Raw genomic sequence first — 22217 nt, forward strand, 5'->3', positions numbered from 1 at the left:
ATGTAATGTTATTTATTTTCTTATTTGTTTTGGTAACTTCTGTTATTCAGAATTGATTCACTTCATACAAAAGTTTTCTTATTTTGATTAAAACTTAACGAAGTTAAACTACGTGCATAAATGCTTCTTAAGAGTAAACTAAAAAATGTTCACGCGTTTTTGAACCACTGTGGTTTAGATTACATTTTACACGCAGACATTTTACATTGGAAAGTATTATTGTTATAATTTGTTATTGTTTATTATTTTTGTTGCTTTTTGATTAAATCACTGTTCTGTGTTTGGTGCTTGTTAGTTGTTAGAAGCGAGCTCGGGCAGAACAAAAAAATTACAAAAAATCTGCGGCCGATCAAAAGTTAACGCTTCATCTTTTAAATCAAGGTAGGTTAACGTTTTAATTTGTATAACTAGCTTTTTAGTTCCACTTAGAGTGTTGGGGGGGGGGGGAGGGAGGGTTATCCAGGTTTAAATTCTTGATAATATTCGAGGCCGGAAATTGTTGTACTAATGAATAATACCGAGCCTCCTGGTTTTCATCTATTTTCCACCCAATAGTCCACCCAATAGAGTAAAACAAAATAAAAACGACCGAAATTGCTTAGATATCGACGTTTTTTTTTAAACGTGAGCATCGACGTTTTTTTAAAAAAAAAATACAAATATTTTATTTTTAGCAACAGCTCTGTATTGTTACTTATAACAGAACCCAATGGCGACAATTTTGTTAGTCTGATTGTGTACTTAAAGAGCCACATAATTTGCCATGCATTGGGGTTTAAATCAATTGGAAGATTGTTGTTTTCAAACAGAAACGTATGTTTGAGCTTTGCCCTTTTTGTTCTTCTTCGTCTTCCTTTTACTGCGTCTCATTGCTGTCAAGTCTCGTATCGTATCTTATCGTCTTTATTCATTTTTTAGTGTGTTTTTACATTTATTTTATCCATTAGTGTTTTTTACAGAATAGACACCGAATTTTTGTTGCAATTAATGTTTTCTAATATACGACTTTTATGTTCTTCATGTCCATTAATTTCATTAATGGCAAGTCTTATCGGCCCTCTAATCCAGCTTTTTTTCACTTAGTTATTTTTGTCGAGCGATATGTGAAATTTTGAACGTTTTCCATCTTTTCCTCATTTGGTAGACAATTAAATAAAAACGTGGATGGATGGGGTCGGGATTATATGCGAGCGCATATTACTGAGCGTCCTTGTCTATTTAAGAATCTACTTACACAGAAACTTGCATCTCTTGCTGTGCTTTCATCTTCAGTATGGAAAAACTCGCTTCGAGACTTTAACCTGGGTGATATTTTGACACGTTTATCGCTGAGAAAAATTAGTTTTTTATTGATGATGTATGTTTAGTGCAATACTTTCGTTATTGAAGATCTGCAGAGATCATCCATGCATATGGTTTGGGTCAAAATTTCGAGCGCACTTTAGTCTGGACAATGGTCTGGAACTAGTCTGGACAATGGTCTGGTTCTTGTCTGATCTGAGGTTACTTCGGTCTGGGACGGTCTGATCAGAGGTCACACTTGTCTAGGACGGTGTTATCAAAGGCATTTTTGGGAACGACCTCTGGGAGCCATCTTGGTTTTAAGTTCTTCACATTTTTCGACTTTTTAAAATAAACAAGAAGTCAAAATGAAGCACTGTTATTATCTGCACCCTTTGAAAAAGGCAGCAAAATTGTGAGTGGCTCCAAGGTGTAAAATTTTTCAAATTGCTGTGAAAGTGGAAAGAAAATGCTTCTCTAAACAAATTTCCCGAGATAATTTTCTGCACGACAACTTGATAATTTTCGGGCTCTTTAGTTAATTTTCTGCGAACAAATAAAAAACTGATGCATGTGTTTTATTGGTCTGTAGATAATATTTTTTGAATCGATCAACGGACAGCTATGGATTTTGAAACTTTCAATTCTATATGTTGTCACAAAAATTTTGTGATTTTTGTTTTGTTCATTTGTTATTAGTTTTGCTGTTCTGGCACGTAGTTTAATTAGAGGAAGGTCCCATTGATTGCTTAAACGTCTTGAGAGAACCAAAAAAATGTTTTTTGAACAGCTGATCGGTTTTTATGATTTTGACATCAATTCAGGAGCTTGCAAGTTTTAGTCAACTTTTTAAAAAATTTCTGCTTGTATTTTTGGTTTTTTCTTAGGTATCATCAATAAGATTTATCAGTGAGAAGACGATGGAACTCTTCAAAGATACGCAAATAAAATTTCATAATGTTTTTGGTCAGTAGTTTATGGCCTGTGTCGTACGCGAGTGAATTTGCGTACTTGTTATTGAGTCGCGAGTTGTATTTATGTTCTATTTTCCACTTGCGCGGCGAGTGCGCTTTACAAAATTTCCAAATGAATTCGCTTAGCGAATCGCGTACAGACTAGTGTCTACTATACTCGGGTTACAAAGACAGTTTGTGTAGAATAAATTAAATTGGGCAACTGTACTCGAGAAGCAAAATAAAGAGAATGAAAGAATAACTCAACTGTTATTCCAGAAGTCAAATAAAGTGTGAACAATGTTTTCCCGTTGTGGGAAACTAGTAGCAACAGACATGCATGTGAAGTAATAATGATTTATACACATGCCCCTCAGGAATGGGTACACTGATTAAATTAAGTACATCGTATGATAAGTTTACTGCACTAAATTATGATGTACGACGTTTCTCCCGCTTTCAAAATTAAAATTGCATGAAATAAAATTTTAATAACAATATGAATAATAATAATTCTTATTCACCGGTTAAATAGTATCAACAATATATTTACTGGTTATCATAGCTAGTCATAATTAATAATATATCAGTTTTTACATGTCCTCTTCGTCAATAATCAGTTCATTTGAAGTGCTATGATCAGCGGGCCGAATACGGGGGTCCGTTGGAGACACCTGTCCAATGATGGGCGAAGGAAAGTTGTTGCGAATCGGTTCAACTTGAGTAGCAGTGTCCACAATGGTTTGTATCACTGAGGGCTGAATCGATTCTATGTCACCCACTCGACGCTTCCTACGGGGTGGACCAAAGTTCGGGGGACACGAATTAGTGGATTCACCCGAGGAGTCGTCTTTATCGTAACCATAATATTTGGGGCTTTTTCGAGTTCGTTTAGTGGATCGTGTAAGAGTATCAGCGAAAGATGTTGTTGGAGCAGGTTGAGATGGTTCAATTGTTTCTGGCTGCGTATTGGTAGGCGGGGGTGCGATAAGCACTTCTTCCGTTATAATTTGCTGATCAAGAGCAGCCTCTGGAATTACGGGTAGTACTTGCGGGGCGAAATTATCTGGAACTTTTGGCATACCTACTCGCATTGCGCGAGCAATGTTAGATTTGTTCGAAGATACGCCACTGCCAGTCTCCCGTTTTCGATGTTTTATTTTCCTGTCTCCTTTCTGGATGCGGGTACATTCTTTGGTATGGCTGAGTATCTTGGCTTCCGTTGTCTTTTCATGTGTGCGGGGTCCCCTGCGATTGATATACTCCGTCAACTTAGTCTTTCGTTCCTCACGAGTGCCAAATTTTGCAATATCACTATTGCGTACAGTGACTTCAACCTTACCCGGCTCGCGAATGACCGAAGTATATTGGTCGGTCTTTTGGACAACCGAGCCTGGTGCCAACACCTCATGCAATCCGTCTAGGTTCTTCTTGGATCGCTTGTGGAGGTGCTTCTTTCTGGCAATATTGAGTTGGACCGCGTGTTCTTTCAATGGGAGGGGACGGTGTGCGGGCGTGGTACGGAGGAAGCGTGATTCGTTGTCTGAGGCTTGCCGTTCACGATTAGTAGCATCCTTAGTCGCCCTGCACATATTGCGCTCAACTTCATCATCACTCCGGATGTTTCCCCAATGTTCTTCCGGCAGCAATTCGTTGGGGGTTACAGTTTCTTCATCTAAATAATGATTCAAAATTTTTTCATAACTGAGGTCAGATGATTTAGGTTGAGTGCTTATATTACTAAGTGGTGTATTAGCCGTACGCCCGAAGTGAGATTCGAATGGCGAAAGCTTAGTTGTTTTATGTTTGCATATGCGAAGCTGGTATATAATTGATTTTAATGCTGTTTTAATGGTGAACGTATTTAGTTCTTTGTGTGCTTCTTTAATACATGCCAAGCGTTGTTTAATTGTACCAATTAATCGTTCTACTAAACCTATTGCACGATGATCATTTGCCGGAGCTGGTATTAATGTGATATTGTTTTTTGTACAAAAATTTTTTACTTGGTTACCTATAAGACAACGGGCTTGATCTATTCTTAATGAACGAGGAACTCCATGAATTTGTATATAGTTATCTAAAAATTTTATGACATTCGAAGCATTTGCATTATCAACTAATTCCGCAGAAGGATATTTTGAAAATCTATCGATGCATGTTAAAATATATATTTCAAGTTCTTTTTCGTTATTGATGGGCCCTGCAAAGTCTATTTGTATTTCTTGGTTGGGAACTATACATGGTGTATGTGTTTCAGATTGTTTTGCGGGAATAACAGATTTTAAATTTTTACCGATAGCAGTGCAAGATTTGCACTCTATTGCTTTGACTAGAAAGTCGCGATTCATGTATGGCCACCAGAAGTGCTGGGCCATACATATCATCCCCCAGCTACCCGGGTGACTGGCATGGAGGTCGTCTATGAGGGCCTCTTTTAGTGCATTGGGAATTGCCACCTTCTCGTCCATGCAGACACACCCGCCTGTCACGTGAAGGTCCCGCCAATAACTGTGAAGGTATGGGTTCAGGGCCTTCAGTCTGTCTTCGTCCCCCCGAATTATGCAGTCTCGCACTTCTTATAAGACTGCATCCTTACTTGTCAGTGACGCAATGAGGCCTTTGCTGAAAACTTTCCCCACCACTCGTTCAAACGACATTACTTGTGGGCTATCCGTTAGCGGGGTACTTAGGTTGGAGTGCGATGAAGATCTGCGAGGCGTGCTCGTTGTCGCATTGTCAGTGAACGACACGCGAGGCGAAGCTCTAGTAGATCGAGTTGAAAGAGATTTTCCTTTGAGAGAAGATGTTTGTTGACTCATTGTTGATGAGGTTGTTGATTTTTCGATTAGATTGATTGACGAAAAGGAAGGCAACTGAATTTCAGATTGAGTTTGGGCAAAAAGCACTTTATTTTTGTTTACCAATTGAGCACGTGAGTTATTTAAAGTATTTGAGTGTGGCTTACTAAAAAAGGTAGGAATTTGAGGCTGATTTTTGATTGACAAGTGCGAATGACTTAAAGTAGTAAATTTGGATGTATTTTGGTGAGCGAGTGACGCTTTTCTTGTATTTACTAGTCTTTGAGACTCAATTTGTACTGGATTAGTTGTAAATGGTAGACTATGTGACGCATATTTGGAATGATTTGGGTATTTAGTAACTCGCGTTGCAAAAGAGTCATCTAAGGAATGCATTTTAGTCTTTTGAGTAATTAGTAAGGGATTATGTCAGGCGGGTGTTAATTTGTTAAAAGACTTGCGTACTCGCGATGCGAGTTTAGGGGTGGTATCAATTAAACTAGAAGTGTTAGCTTTTGGGGGAGTATATGTGTTAGCGAGTACGAAATTGTTTTGAGTGAAATGTACTCGCTGATCATGTACACTAGTACAATTAATACCATTAGGGGAAGGGATAAATGTATGTTGCATTTGATCCGCGAATGAATTATTTTTATGAGCTAAATGTACGTCTGGAGCGTGTGTGCTGTACATATGTTTAGATTTGAAAGGGATAATATTAGAATTGTGTTTTTGCAACGCAAGATTTGAATTATTATTTGTTAAGCAAACATGCTGGGCGGGATTCATGTCTGAATTGAAAGTTTGTTTGGATGAGAATTTTAGACTATTAATTCGCGGAGCGAAATTTGATTTAATGTTTGTTAAGCGTACCCGCTGAGCGGGTTTTATATCTGAAGTAGAAGATTGTTTTGAATAGTATTTTGAACTGTTGTTTTGCAAAGCGAGTGAATTAGAAATGTTAGATTGAGGATTTTGAGTTTCATAATCAATGGTTAAAACTTGTTCTGTAATGTTGGTGGAGTTTTTATGTTCTCTATCAATATCAATATAGAGTTTATGAAGTGAATTAGCTGTGAGATTGTGTTTTTGTTGAAGTAATTGAGCATCAGTATGTATACTCGATAATGTTGCAACGAGAAATTCTTCGTCATATTTAGAAACACTTTTTGCTGGTTGATATGGGTTACGGGATATGTAATCAACTAAGCCCATTTTTGCGCCGGGTAAATGCTCTATTGAGAATTGATAAGGTAAGAGACGGTCAACCCACCGTGCTAACCTACTATTGTAACTTTTATTTGAACGATGCTCTTTTAAAATGGAAAGTAATGCGCGGTGGTCAGTTATAACAGTAAATTCTTTTCCATATAAATAGTTTTTAAAATATTCTATCGACCACACTACCCCAAGAAGTTCTAATTCGTTAATGCTATAACGTTCTTCACTGCTGTTTAAAAATCGGGATGCAAAAGATATCGGTTTCCAACCATCAACTGTTAGTTGTTCTAGTGCTGCTCCCAAACCAGAACGTGAAGCATCACATTTGATTCGCGTATCAAATTGGGGGTTATAATGCATGTTTTCGGTATGATTTGCTATGCGGGTTTTAATTGCATTAAAATGTAATGTGTGAGTGTCAGTCCAAACGAATTTAGTGGATTTACGAAGTAGGGGTCTTAAAGGATGGCAGAGTTGAGCTAAATTGGGAATAAGTTTGCTAATATAGTGAACTGAGCCGAGAAATGAGCGTAATTTTTTGAGTGTATTAGGAGGTTGTAATGATATAATGGATGATGTTTTGGATTCGAGTGGCGAGATTCCAGATTGAGTTTTATTATATCCTAACCATGAAATTTGTAGTTTTGCAAAATGACATTTCGGAAGATTGATACGGAGGTTGTCTGCATCTAACTTTCGAAGACAATCCAGTACGAGTTTAAAGTGGTCATCTTCTGAACCTTTACTAACAATTAAAATATCATCTAGAAAACAGAATGTGTTTTTAAGTCCAATCAGGGTGTAGTCCATTGCCTTCTGAAACTCGGCAGGCATGTCAGTTAGACCGTAGAATCCTGTTTTGAATCGGTATGTGCCTGTCATGTCACCACTGATAATATTGAAATTACAATGATTAGCAGTTTCAGGGTGTAAATTTAGTTGGCTGTAGGCATATTTAAGATCAATAGTAGAGAAATATATTTGCTCCGCGGGTTCTGTTTTGTAGTTTGTAATTATTTGTGATATCGAATCTATGAGTGTTTCAATATTTGGCATTTGATATTTGTTCTTATGTATTGCTTTGTTAAGAGTTTTAGAATCTAGTGCTAATTTTATGGTTTGATCTCGTTTGACTGTGATTACAATAGGTGAAATAAAATATTGGTCAGAACAGTTATTCAATTTTTCTATATGTCCCTCTGCAAGAAGTTTTTTAATTTCAGTATTTACTCGTTCTTGTAAGTTGATGGGTACTTTTCTACCCTTTTGTTGTTTCGGCTGGAAATGACGATGAAATTTGGATTTTACAATGTGTATTTTTGAACGACCAGTACGTGTTATAAGTTGAGGGAATTGTTGTGCGATGCGTGTTTTGAATGGACATTGTGATGTGATAGTGTTGACCATACTACTTTCCGGTTTTGGGGTTTGGTTTACTGAATTTCCAAGAGCGTCAAATAGATCTCTTCCCACTAGTGGTTTTAGTCCATCACGAACTACAACAAATTCAGCTTCTTCAAGTCGCCATCCATTACTCGCAATTGGTGCCTGTATCATACCTATCACATTTATAGGTTCATTGGAAAATGTTTTGAGTTCCTGGGGAGGCGCTGTCATCAACCATCGAGCAAGGGGAGAATAATCCACAATTTCCGAAGCAAGGGACTCAGGCAAAATACTGCATACACTGCCGGAGTCGATGAGAAGTCTAACATGGTTGTTACCAATTTGTAGGATAGTGTTCTTTGGTTCAATCTGAATTGCGGTACTTGCAATGCTGGCGACCATGTTATCATCTGAGCTGTCGTAATCCGATTCGCATTGCGGGTTAAAGTTCATATTTTGTATCGCATTTACTGTTTGGTCAGTAGTAGTTTCTTCAACAGAGTTAACATTAGAACGATTAAGTTTGTTTGATGATGTTTTTGGTTTTCTGCATACTCTGGAAAAATGGTTTTGAAGGCCACAATTGTTGCAAGTCTTGCCTCTCGCAATGCATTTGACTCTATGGTTAATTGACCAAGTTAGGCCACAATTCCTGCATAGTTGGTTTGGTGATCGAGTAAAGCTTGATGTATTTGGTATCTGATTTGGTGGTCGGAATGTTCGTTGAGGGGTTATTGCATTGACTTGTGGAGCAGATTGCGAGTTTGTAATTTGTAGCTGGTTTCTTTGGCCTAATTCCATATTTATGGCCAAACGTAATGCTTGGGCTGGTTCTAAGGTTTCTCGCAGCAATTCTCGTTGAATTTCTGTATCCAACATATTTGCAATGAATAGGTCTCTAATGAGGGTGTCTTCCTGGCTTCCGAGCTCACAATTTTCAGAAAGTTCTTTCAATTTTCCGAAAAAATGTTCGATAGACTCTCCTCTTGTCTGTTTCGTGGTCAGAAGAACATATCTGTCGAATGTAATGTTGCGCTGACGAATAAATGCTGTTTCCATGATTGTCCAAAGTTCTGCTGTTGAGAGACTGTCCATCTTGAGGTGGGGGTTTTGGCTACAGACAATTCGACGTCCTTCAGTGCCCAAGCTGAGGTATAGCATTGACACAGTTTTTCGATCGGCTTGCGCCCATGGCTTGTCTCCGCACATTATTCCTATTTCCAGTTGTCTCTGACATCGGTTTTCCCAATTCATTTTTGATTGAGCGTTTCTCGCCAATCTTTCCCGCTCCGATTGTGCCGATGATCCTGTTATCGTAACCTTGTAGATCGGTTCAAGTGGTAGTTGTACTGTTTCATGTTTTGGTTCCAATAAAGTGTCTATTGTGATATTTTCCTTTGCAAGAAGCGCTAACTTGGCCTGCATCTGCCACTTTTCCCATTTCAGTGGCGGGTCTACACTTGGTTTATCCCAAAATGGCTCAATGCCAAGTGGGGTTCGTTTTTGAGCTGCTGGCTGCGCCATGTCGTACGCGAGTGAATTTGCGTACTTGTTCTTGAGTCGCGAGTTGTATTTATGTTCTATGTTCCGCTTGCGCGGCGAGTGCGCTTTACAAAATTTCCAAATGAATTCGCTTAGCGAATCGCGTACAGACTAGTGTCTACTATACTCGGGTTACAAAGACAGTTTGTGTAGAATAAATTAAATTGGGCAACTGTACTCGAGAAGCAAAATAAAGAGAATGAAAGAATAACTCAACTGTTATTCCAGAAGTCAAATAAAGTGTGAACAATGTTTTCCCGTTGTGGGAAACTAGTAGCAACAGACATGCATGTGAAGTAATAACGATTTATACACATGCCCCTCAGGAATGGGTACACTGATTAAATTAAGTACATCGTATGATAAGTTTACTGCACTAAATTATGATGTACGACAGCCTGTGTTGCGGTAGCACTGTGTCTTGCCTCTTTTTGTTGTGCTGTTTAATTTCACAACTTCATTTCAGAAAGCTCTCATTTGGATAACTAGGGAACCGTGTTAAAATGCTTCTTTGTTTGAAATCAATAGTTTGTTTTCAATATCCAAATGTATTTCTTATAAAATCGTTTGTCTGCAAAAATTTATTTATTTTTAAATTTTGCATTCATTTACTATTTTTCTTTTTCACTTGTTAGTATCAATAATTACAGCTCCGAGCTGCTGTTTCAGTGTGATTTCAAGCGAGTCCATTAAATAATTTCAGTTTCCTTCAAAAATTCTGACTTCCACACTACAATATTAGAATAAGGACTTCAGACTTTTGTCCTTGTTTGTTTATTGTTTTCTTGTCTCTTATACTGAAGAATCATTTTTTTTCAAATTGCTAATTTGAAAAAAACTTGCAGAAATTTTCATTGATTTTTTCGTTTGTGCTTCTTTTTCTGCATTCAATTTTTTCTTGCAAATTGATATGTTTGTTATGTTTGATTCTTGCAGTTTACAATTAATAATTAGTACGGTTTTCATTTGAAGGACCTAGATTTTGAATTTTGGTCTGAATCTAGATTAGAAGTCGAATTCACAACCTCTATATGACGAAATCGTCCCTCTTCTGCTCGGGAAATTTTATTAATAATTATATCTTTTCCTCAAAAAGTTGAGGTGTTTTACCCTGCCTGATTGTTGTACGTTCTTGTGAGAACAAAAATAACCAGACATAGTGTTATCACTTGTTCACGAGGCTGCCATAGAGTTCTAAATTATAAAGCGTGATCCAGCTTTTTGAATTTTTGTCTCTGTTTTGCTTGGTAGCAATTCAATCAAGGAATTTTGGGAATGTTTGTACAAGGCATTTTACTCGGCGTTCTTGTTTTTACTTCGAGCTTATCGGTATGATCGGTTTAAAAATTGAGAGGTTTTGGTAAAATCTTTTGTCACAATGTGAAATTTGATTTGTTTAATAGTAAGACAGACTTTCTTAATTTGGTTGAAATTCAAAAAATGGTCTCTTGTAACGTTGAGTGCGGCTCGGTTAAAACAAAGGAATCGAGGTCTTTTTGCACAAAAAATTCTTTGTTTTGGAAGTGTTTCGATGTTTTACTAATTTCGGACTCTCAAATATTTAAACCGTTCAGTCTTTAAAGAAAACGTTATTAAAAAATATCAATACGCCTAATTTTCTCAGCAAGCGGATTGAAATTTACCCATTGGCTAAATGCATGATTTTTGACAACATTGCTTGCAAAAGTGTAATAAAACATAGTGAGCAATGACACAAATTCAACTAATAACTTGATATCTTCCGCATTTTGATTTCCTCATAGGCAACCCTAGTGATGAAAAAATTTAAAATCTTGCAAAAATCTTGCAAGAAATCTTGCAAGGGAATGCATAGTTCTTCCATTTTTCTTTCAAGATTCTTGCAAGATTTGTATCCATCTTGCAAGATTCTTGCAAGATTTGCATCCATCTTGCAAGATTCTTGCAAGATTTTAAATTTGTATTTACCTTTTTGTCCTCGTTACCTGGCTGCTTTTTTGCTGTTGGTTGAGCTGAAATAGTTAATCAACTGTCGGAAAATTATCTCAAGTCAAGCTTAAAACCTGAATTTTTTGAGATTTTCCAGTATGATTTTTTTGGTTCTTCCCTCCTCCTTTTTCATTCCGGGGTTGGGACCGGCAGTGGCGGAGTTACTAAAATAAACTATAGGAGTACTGATACAGTGCGGTAAAAAATCCGCACTTACACAGTTCTTCAAAACAAACAAAACGACAAACACCAGATAAAATAAATCACCAAATATAAAATAGCAAACAGGTTATCGGAAAATTATCTCAAGTCAAGCTTAAAACCGACTCTTTTGAGATTTTCCAGTATGTTTTTGTGGTTTTTCCCTCCTCCTTTTTCATTCCGGGCTTGGGACCGGCAGTGGCGGAGTTACTGAAATGAATTATAGGAGTACTGATACAGTGCGGTAAAAAATCCGCACTTACACAGTTCTCCAAAACAAACAAAACGACAAACACCAGATAAAAGAAATAGCTAATATTATCAAGTATAAACAAGCGCGAACAACGTTTTTTAACTAGAAAATGTTTTGCATTTTGTGAAAAAATACGCTAAAGATGTCCTACGCCAGAAAAAAAAAGACAACAATTTTGGAATTTTGTTTTTTTTTTTAAATTTTTTGGAACATTTGGACAAAAACCGGAAAAATGTAAACCTGAATCACAATGTACACAATTTACAGGAAGGTTTTTTTTGTATATGCTCATAGTGCTCATTAATTTTGAAGAGAGTCTATTGTTTACCAAATGGCTCTTTCATGCAAGTATAGGTAATTGAACTTGTCATCATTTTCATGATGAGTTTCATTCAGCAGAAATTAACCAAATTGGTAATCATCAAAATAAAAGTCCCTCGGATCGCTAATCGTGGCTCTAATTGATTTTTCAAGTTTTTTTAGTTAGCATTGACTCCTACCCTGCTCATTGGAAACTTTGGCATCTCAAAAATATCTTTATTTTTTGAGAACAAAAATTTAAGCAAGTTTAAGGCAATTTGAAATTGTTTTCGCTGAAAACAGTGACCAAATATTGATTCCAATTTCAAGTTAGGAGAAGTATTTAAAAAGTGATGGTCTCTCATAACGAAAAAAACTCCTTTCTCCGCGTTGGTGTTCATTTTTCTTCAGTTCCTTGCGCGATTTTGGTATGAATCTTTGTACCGCTGAAGTCTGCACTTTTTTTGTTAGATTTGGATACAGAATGTCCCAATGTCGGCGCCTGAATATGATTTTAGGAAACAACGTTAGGTCTAGGACCTAAAATTAGACTGCTTGTTTGATTTTATTTTCGCAAAAAAGTTTCCAAACAGCTGTAATCTGGAGGAAAAAAAAACTAAATTTGGTATTCCAAATTTTTACCAGCATTAACTGACAACAAAATTAGACATTTATTTAATTCATTGAACCATAGAACTCAAATTTAGTTATTTTGTGATAATTAGTTCAAAAATGGCGTTTTTTATTCAAAAAAATATGAACCACGTAAACTTAGGTCTCATTGAAATTCAACGCAGAACTATTTCTAAAGTAGAGTGATTTCAGATATCAGGAGCGACAAAAACATACGCAGTTCGGTAAATTTTACTGAAAAACTTTAGAAAAATTTACCCGCACGTTATTAAAAGCACAGGACTCGGTTGCATCGATTTTCTCATTTTTAATTAAAACTCTTCACAGAGCACACATGATGTTGAAGCAGTGATGTTTTTTCACACTGTAACAATTACGCCTCCGAAATGGGTATTCTTTAAAAATGCATCATTTTGTTTGTTTATAGTGATTGATAGGAATGGGGTGTGCTCCTTCAAAAGGCAGTACAATAGCAGTTCAGCCAGCTGTCACCCCCAGAGCAGGGCCAGCGACACGACAGGCCAACCCACCCCCTGTCACACCACCTCTCACAGTCTCTAACAACAGGTACCAAAAAAGAGTGGAAAACCTGAACAATATTTATAAAAGTGGCCATTCTGCGCCAATTTTTCAGGGCTAATTCGGACAAAGATTGTACAAAAATTTAAACGATCTGGCCAACCAGAGATTATTAGTTTGATCTTCTTTGAAAATAAGATTTTCCAGACCGTGGGGTGTCGAGGTGTCCAAACCGCGGTGACCTCTGATCAGACCATCTTGATCAGAGGCCATTTTTGTCTGGAACTGTCTGATAATGAGACGATTTCGGTCTGGACCTCAACCTGGGCTTTTCTCTGGTCCAAGATATTGCTTAAGTATTTAAAGAAACTTTGTCTGAATTAGCGCTGAAAAATAAATAAAATTGAGCGCAAAATCTTGAAAAAAGTAATAAATTTATTGATAACACCTTGACTGCAAAATCAATACTTAACAGGCCGCCTAAATCAAAAGACCCAAAAATTTGAGTGGTTTCCTAACTCTTTTTCCGAATTTTACATTCAAAGGCGCCTGCATTTTTTTTAAAAAAAACTTTGCTTCAGAAATAAATCAAACAACCCGTTAGATGAGAAACGACCTCTTCCTGCAATTGGAGGGTTGTCATCCGAAGCAAGTGGCCGACGACCAAGTTCGCTAACAACTGTACCAGAACATGAAGAGGGTTCTTTGTCTCAACGATTGCCCAAATTAGACGTTAATGGTAAGAAAGAGTTTTTTTTTCATTTCTGGAGATTAAGACCATCTCTAATTGATTTTTAATCAACCGACGTTAAATTTTACAATTAACGGTGGTTATCAATACAACAGATCAGCAGTTCAAGAATCAAATTTCATCGGTCTTTTTCACTTTTCCATATGGCAATTTTTCACATGCGAAATGTTTGTTTTTGTTTTCCCCACTTTGGTCAGGAAAGAAAGAAATGGTAGAACTCCACATTAATAAAGCTCCCAAATGTTGCAAGCGTTTCAACGGCTCATCACCAAAGGACAAATCCGGACTCTTCTAATTCTGGACTCGTAATTAAATCTGGTCAAATTGAGCAAACCAACATCATTGAGGTAGACACCTTGATTATAATTGTCGAGAATGATTGCAACGATCTATTGTATGATGATGATAGTCCCTCCGAAAAATAACGACAGTCAGATAAGACCGCCAATCTCTTGAGAGTTTTTTCAGGACCAACGACAGACCCCCACAAGTTTCTACAGCAAGCGGTACAAAAGAAATGCCTTGTTCATCGCACTTAACGTTATGAGCATTGATTTTTCTCCCCTCAGCTGTTTCGAGCGCCACCCGTGCCTTCTCTGCCACATTAAAAAATTTTTGAGTGCAACGGTAAAGTCACGGTAACGTCAAAAGCAGCGGGTTTGCCGGCTGTCCATTACGACTTGAAAATGTCACTTGGTCCCGTTTTGTTTTCAGCAATCAAGTTCTTCTTCTCTACGACTGGTGAAAAATTTGCAGACGCTTTGCAGTACCCAGCAGATTTACATCAACCAGTAAAATGTCTCTCCCGTCTTTCATATAATACCTCAACATCATTATAAACTTGTTCATATTAGCGCTACAGTACAGACAATTACTAATATTGCTCTGAGCGCGATACTGAACTCCTGATAACGTTCATACCTCCTCTCATGCACTCTAAGATGTAGTCCGAAAGTCACCACTGGCTAAGCGCTTTCATTTGCCCTTCACCTCCGATTACTGTTACCTCCATATTCCCATAAGGGTAAATTCCATATCTTGTTCAGTTTAATTAAAAGCATTCATCACATTAAGCGTATGCATAGAAGACCAATTCCCGATTTTAATATTTTAGTAAGTCAATCGAAGCAATTCTATTCAAAAATTTGGCTCGTTGTAGATTGATGCAATAATGGTGTTTTTATGTAATCTTTTTTCAATCAACGTGGATGCGAGGTTTTTTTCATTAATTTTTGATAATTTATTGCCAGGCCTAAGGCAAGAACAGTTGTCATCTGGCCAGAAAGAAACGAGCAATCATCATCTGCTATTTCTGCGCTGAAAATTACCTGGACGACTTCAAGAACGTTATAACGTATGACCAGATGCAGACTTAAGCGCACTTGGGTTTAATTAGAGGTAATTTTGCGTGCAAGTGGGGTTGGCTAGAGACAAGTTCGGGGGTCCGATAAGTGGTCTGATAAGAAAGTATGGTCTCTTACGAACTGATAAGAAAAATGTTGTGGTCTGATTAGAAAAATTTTAAACCCAAATGGATCTGATCAGAGGACAATTGAGTCTAATCAGAGGCAGAACCGAAAATCTCTGATCAAAGAGTTCATCAGAGTCTTTTGGTAGTGATCAAATCTAAGATATACAGCAACTAGCAAGAGCCGGTTCCCTTTAAATCTAGACAACCGTTGAGAAAGCAGTTTTCATCGAAAATTTGTCCAATTTCAGCTATCATCGAAGAGTTCCAGCACCAGCATTCAAAAAAGTGCAACGTTCCAAATTGTGAGCTTTTTTGTGCATAGACAGCTCAGAAAAAGTTTTGTTTTGAGCGGAAGACAGTCTGATCAGAGACAGAAAACTTCAAACGCATACCTGTGAATCTGACGCTCAAAATTTTATGGTCTCAATAACCTCAAAAAACGCAGGATAGTCTGGTGAGAGGCGCAGTTTGGTCTGATCGCAAACATTTTTGAGTGCAGGTGGGGCTGATAAGAGACGCTGTTGAACGCATGATAGTCTGCGATAGAAGACCATTTTGAGCGCAGGATGGTCTGATTATGGAAAAATTTGAACTGTGTCTCATCAGAAAAAAATTTAGCGCTTGTGAGTATGATCAAAATTATTCTGAAGTCACTTTGTTCTGATCATGAAGCTCATAATGATCTGATCTTAAAAGTTGGTGTGGTCAAGTCAGTTCGGGTGCCATTCCAGCTCGAGAAAATACTTCGAGCGAATTTGGGTCTGTTAAGAGGTCGTCAAGTGCACTTCGAGCACAGAAAAATACTGAACCCAGTGGAGTTTGACCAGAGGGCATTTTGGTCTGTCACGGTCTGGTCAGCGGTGGTTTCCGTCCTGAAACTAACCCAAAGGTTATGTTCAACTCATAGTGTTTTTGTTTCCTTAGCTATGGCCAAAGACGCGAGAGAGAGCGAAGGAAGCAAAGATGTGAAACACACACAGAGTTCAGTTGCCTTCACCTTCGACTTCGGAGATTCATCAGCAGAAATAAAACCGGCTGGACGACTTCCACCTCTCATTGTAAGCTTCCCTCCAAACTACCAAAATGGTAAAAAAAAAATTAAACTCAGTTTCAAAAAAATAAACTGAAATTGATTGTTTGAACTAAATTTGTCAGAATTTACGCCAGACTACAAAATCGATGATCAGGTTTTAAACTTTTAAACAGCAAATAGCTGAATAACTCTAGCACCAAATTCAAATAAGTTAATAAAGCCACTTAAAAAATTATTGCGATTTGAGCAAAATTTTTATGAACAATCTTTTTAACCAAAATTTCTTATTTATGATAAGTACTTTATTTAAATGTGTGATAACTTTACTTGTAACTCGCAGGAAATAGAAGAGGCAGGTAATTTTTTAATAAATTATTGATCGTCAGTTGATTGTAAATTACTAACTTAAAAGCTGAACAATACTCTTCACAATAATTTATATTTTGAAGCGGGTAAATTTTTTCACCTTTATCATGAATGCTCTGTACTCTGTGCTCTGTAACTGTCATTCTCACTTTAAAAATGAGACTCTATTTTATCTCTTACAAATGGCAGTTTATTCTCCAGTTCGTAAGAGATGCGTAAAAAAGTTCAAAAATTTGTACTTCAAAGAAAAAATTTTATAGTAAGATTAGTAGAATAAGATTCTATTTGAAAAAACTCTTAGATTTCAGCATTTTAAAATAACAAACTTATAAAAAATAAAAATTATAAATTCCTAGTTAACAGAAATTTTTTGCAATTTAAACGTATTATAATATAATTTCGATTACCTTGCAGGCTGGCATTATTAACGTTCAAATAAAAATTCAACTTGATTAATCCATATAGCAACTTAACAATTAATATGTGTATTTTTGAGTATATTTGGCTAGAATGCTTCGATTGTAGAATCTATCTTTCAGGAATTGTGATTAAATTAGTGGCTTAAAATAATTTTTTGTTGAAAATATTTGAAAGTTTTGCGTATGTAATAGAGCCAGAACTCAAGAACTCAATTCATTTTCTAAATGCTGAAAGGTAGCGCTGAATGATAAGGCCATCTTGTAGTTTTACTAAAATCCAGATTATGCTCAATTAGTTTTATACTTATCGCAATAAAAATCTCAGTAAAACCAGTGTCCTGAAGAAATGCCGAGCCTTTCACAATTAAACTCTTGCTTCTCCTTAGTGTGACAATAATTTCTGATAATTGTATTGAAAACAATAAACAATCAGAAAACACATTTTATCAGCATGATAAAGACCATCATAATTCAAATTTTCTGATGAAATATTGACAGCTAGCCGTTTTATACACTAAAAATTTACAGGAGTCCGTTAACAGAAGTTCAGAATTTTTTTGACAAAAAATCAAATTTTCATAAAGAATCAAAATAAAGTTTTTGAACGAATCTAACACTGCAGGTTTTGTATTATTAAGCAGCAATGTTATGCAGATTAAAAGCATGTTCGCACAAGTAGTATGCAACATTTAACCTCTAAACTGGTTGTTGTTTACGAAAACGATTCAAAAATCACACACTGAATGCGCCAAACAACAAAAATGCTCGAACTATGTGTCCGCTAGCGCATTTCTTATCGGAAACCCTAACTGAATTTAGGAATTGAGATAAAAAGGAATGCGATTAATAAAACGCTGAATATTTATGTCCTCCAAAAAGGTGGATTTTAGAGATTTTTTTTGTAACCTTGTGAATCCGCGACTCGATCTTTATTTCAATACCAATATTAAAGATAAACGATGTATAGATTTGTGCGTGTTTATGTGGGTTTTTACATTCAGAAAAATCGGTGAGGCTTGAAAATTAGGTGAAAACAAAAGTGCAGCAGTCATTTTTAAAGCAGAGTTACAGCAAAAAAGTCTGCTCAGAAAATTTTGATTTAAAAATCGTAATAGAATGAAACAACAATAAAACTATTCAAACTAATGTTGAATAACAGTATACTCATCATCTTTCAGTGGGATCTTCAATCTTAGCTTTTTTCTATACAAAAGCTCTTTTTAAATCTCTTTGTTTGAATCGATTTTTGTTTGGAATGATTACAAAATTGTATCCAGTAGTTTTGCAGTGACCCAGCAAAATCGAAATGTTTAGTTATAATTGGTTGTTCAACTGACAAAAACTCTATCAAACAACATTCGATTTATTCTATGCTATTTGCTGAAACATGACGACTCAAGCGTGTCTAGAGGCCAAAGATTTCAATATACCTCAAAAGAACAGATAATACCTTTTCCTCTCATTGTTTCTTTATTGCACGGAAATGAATCTGATGAATTTCCTGCAAACTTGGTAATTCTTTTCTCAATCTATCCTATTGATCCGACTGAGAATTAAAATGCAAAAAATAGATGACTGTGCAGAAATCGATCTTGATTGATCATTCCAAACAATTCTTTCGGACATGAGAGTATATTTCTGATAGTCAATAATTTTACCTTTGCATTTTTTATATCCAGCTGTTCATGGAGCAAAACTAAATTGAACAATTTTCTTCAAGACTTTTTTTCAGCAATATATTGTTTTGAGAGTCTGAAGGTCGCAATAAAAACATGAAGATCAAATATTCATTTTTTCAACTTATCAATATAGAGTTTTTCTAATAAGAGATTTTTAGCATCATCTGCACTAATGTCAACATCAGGAAATTTTTTTCTCTCCTTCTCTTTCATTCATTTTAACATTATCACTTATAACTGTTAAAGATTCAGCCAGAAAGGCAGCTAATTTTTGTGCCGAAAGCAAACAAAACACCCTGGTTTTAAATTTTTATGTTATTTTGTAATGTACATTTTTTGCGAGATACTGCAAAAAATGATTTATTGTGGTACTCCGTTGCTTACTGCACACACTTCAAATTTGTGTTTTTCAAAATTTTCCTTTGTTAACTATATTTTGAGTGTTATTTAGTAATACGATAATTTGTAATCAGAGGCAAACTCAAAGAAGTTGCTATTGAATATTGATTATAAAATATTTTGATTGATAAAGTTTTCTGTGTGAAAATTCCTCAATTAACTTTGGATTTATGTTATTACGCTTTTTGTAATTTGAGCTGATTGAGTATCCAGTTTATTTGTTCTATGAGTTGATTTGAAAACAGATAAAAAGTCAAATTTCACAGCTAATCAGATTAAGTAAAAAACCAAAGATGTTTTCAAAAGAAAATGTTTAATTGGCAACTTAGGAGCAACTTCGAAAGTTTCTTTTTGCTTCGTTAGGAAAACAACAAATTGATTACTTTCATTAAATTCATGTTTTGATTTCATTTTAAAAATTACATTAATGTATGATTGGCTGATTTGTAGATACATTTTTTCGTTTTTTCAAGTATCTTTTACCTTATTGTTTTAATCTAATTTACTTGTTTCGAAAAAAAAGACAATTTACTTGTTTGCAGAGGGAGAAAACAATTCGCAAATCAACGGAAGCAGGAGAACTTAAGAGTACACTAGAACGAAGACAGCAAGAAGCAGATGACAGACGACAGAACGAATTGGTAAGTTAGGCTAAAAGCATCTTCGGCTAATGACTTATCTATTTTTGGTCACGAAATTTGAGTTCAATTTTGTGATAAGAAAACGAGTATGAAACCCGAGTAAGCTGATTTTATGGTAATATCATAATTGAAATTCTATGATTCAGAGGATTTCAGGGTAAAATGTTAGAAGTTTCAATTTATTTTCTATGCCCAGCTTTGAATGGTAATAGGATATTCTATGATCCATCGATTGAACTCTCTGAAATTGTCATGATCCATCAATAGTATTCTCTGATACCCCAACCCGGCTAACTAGGGACAAAGAGGTGATCCTATTTTCTAGTTGTCATATAATCTAAAGAGGCTTATATATCAGCTATGGCCTGCTTAGGGCTGTTCTTGCAAGACGGTTATCTTGCAAGATCTTGCAAGATAACCGGGCTCCTTCGTGGAGGGCTGTTTACTTAAAAATTCTGTGGGATCTATTCTGTTTTGCCCCCCCCCCCCCCACGCTTAGTGAGCATAATTTTTTATGACCCCCAGGCGCACGTGCTATTTTCTTACATAGCAATGGGCTATACAACAACATATAATTTGTATCTGGGGGTCATCAAAAATACTGGGGGGGGGGAACAGATTAGATCCATTCTGTGACCTGGGAATTATTGTAATACATAATTGTATCAGTTTTGAATTTTCATTTGACTAACCAAAGTTTTAATTTTTATATGAAAAGCTTATTGTCAGATTTTTTAAATATTTTTTTTCCGTTTCTCCAAAGTAAATCACATAGCAAATCACTAAGTATAGGTTACATGACTCTGCTTGAAGTCACTGAGAACTTCTGGCGTTTATCGAGAAGCATGTAGCTCTTCGAGATTTTTAGCTAGATTTTTTAAGTGACATCTACAGAGTCACGTAACCTTGCTCAAAACACGAAACGCACGTTTTAAAATGACGAATGTTTATGGAAGTCAACTTCTCGCTAAGAAACTTCTGGCATTTTAACTTCTGGCACTGCAGACTTTCGGCATTTTAAAATGAGCACGTGAGTGTTTTAACAAATAATACAGCACGTGCGCGCTTGGGTGTTGAAAATAAGATAGGCCCACTATAGATGTTCCAGATATTTTGGACCCTTTCCCCCATTATAAACCCCTGAGCTTAGTGATCTTAAAACAATTAACACCCCCACCCCCACCCCCCATCCCCCACCCCCACCCCCCCCCCCCCCCCCACACACACACACACGATTACTCTAAAAATACTATAATGGGGTTGGGGGTTGTTTCTTATTAGACGATTAAGCTCAGAAGGCTGTAACGGGAGAAAACAGATGACTTGAACTCTAATATTTTACATCATTTTTGTCCAATTTGCTTTACGACGTGTGTTTAGAATTCGATAGCGAGCAAAAAGAAACGGAGGAAGGTCAAACTGAAATCAGCAAAGGTCAACAACTTCAGCTCACAACAGTCTGTTGACTCTGCTACTGATGTCGTTCCTCCTCTTGAAATATCTACTTCTCCAGACAAGGTTACCCAAAAATTTTATGCTGACCCTGTTAATAATATTATGTGTCTGAAAAAATTGATGTATCTGAAAATTTTTTTCATCATTTAGCCGGAAAGAAACAATTAGTAAATTTGTCACATTGTCGGCTCATCTAATCAGCAGGGGGGGGGGGGGGGCTGAGAATCAAAGACAAAATTGAGCTGCATAGGGAGAGCGTACTACAATATATCTGTTGGCATTTAAAACCCGATTGCGTGGGCTGCAGACTGATAGTGTATCTCGGGTGACGAGTTGATTTTTTCATAATTTGAGCAGATAAGATAATTTTCCAATTAAGTAAAACTGTTTTTCTAGATAAGTCTAAGGATTCGAAAATTGACTAAGTGGTATCTAAAATTTTTCCTATTGGCGTTTCCGTTCATGGAATGCGGGAGGTCATTCTAATTTTTCATTGCAGAACGAATAGGTTGCGATATGGATTTGTTCGTTCTGCAATAAAAAGTTGTCCCGCATTCCATAAAATGATATTGACGTGATAAATTCAAAAGAATTAATTCTGTAAAAAATGATATCAAGTAATATGTAGTAAAATTCACTTCCGAGTTGCTATGTAGTACTACTATTTATGGACCCTCGGAGTTCAAGTGTTTTTTTTGTATCCTACTAGAGAAGCAAAAACCGGTTATGGTCAATACAAATTGGATTCTGTTTTCTTCTACTCGTTCGCAACATCCGTTTTCTTTTCATTAGCAGTAATTCTTTTCATTCTTATCAAAATTTACAAAAGACGAGTAAATAAAGATTTTTGATTACTGAAAGCAAATCAAGGACAATTTCGAAAAAGTAACACAAAAACTAAATCAGCATTTGGCTTGTTGATTAGTTCAAGATTAAAACTAAACC

The 22217-nt window shown here is 36.2% G+C and overlaps 1 protein-coding gene across 1 annotated transcript; it reads left to right on the forward strand.

The window, feature by feature from the left end:
* The first annotated feature begins 114 nt into the window (after nt 1–114).
* On the forward strand, nt 115–21422 carry LOC142350559 (uncharacterized). Its single transcript, XM_075402408.1, has 6 exons — nt 115–381; nt 12967–13106; nt 13640–13797; nt 16205–16338; nt 19719–19817; nt 21198–21422. The coding sequence occupies exons 2-6, from the start codon at nt 12979–12981 to the stop codon at nt 21420–21422; spliced, it is 744 nt and encodes a 247-aa protein (XP_075258523.1). The 5' UTR covers nt 115–381; nt 12967–12978.
* Nucleotides 21423–22217: the final 795 nt, after the last annotated feature.

Source organism: Convolutriloba macropyga, chromosome 12 (genome assembly GCF_964194025.1).
Source record: "Convolutriloba macropyga chromosome 12, txConMacr16.3, whole genome shotgun sequence".
In the NCBI taxonomy this organism is placed as follows: domain Eukaryota; kingdom Metazoa; phylum Xenacoelomorpha; order Acoela; family Convolutidae; genus Convolutriloba; species Convolutriloba macropyga.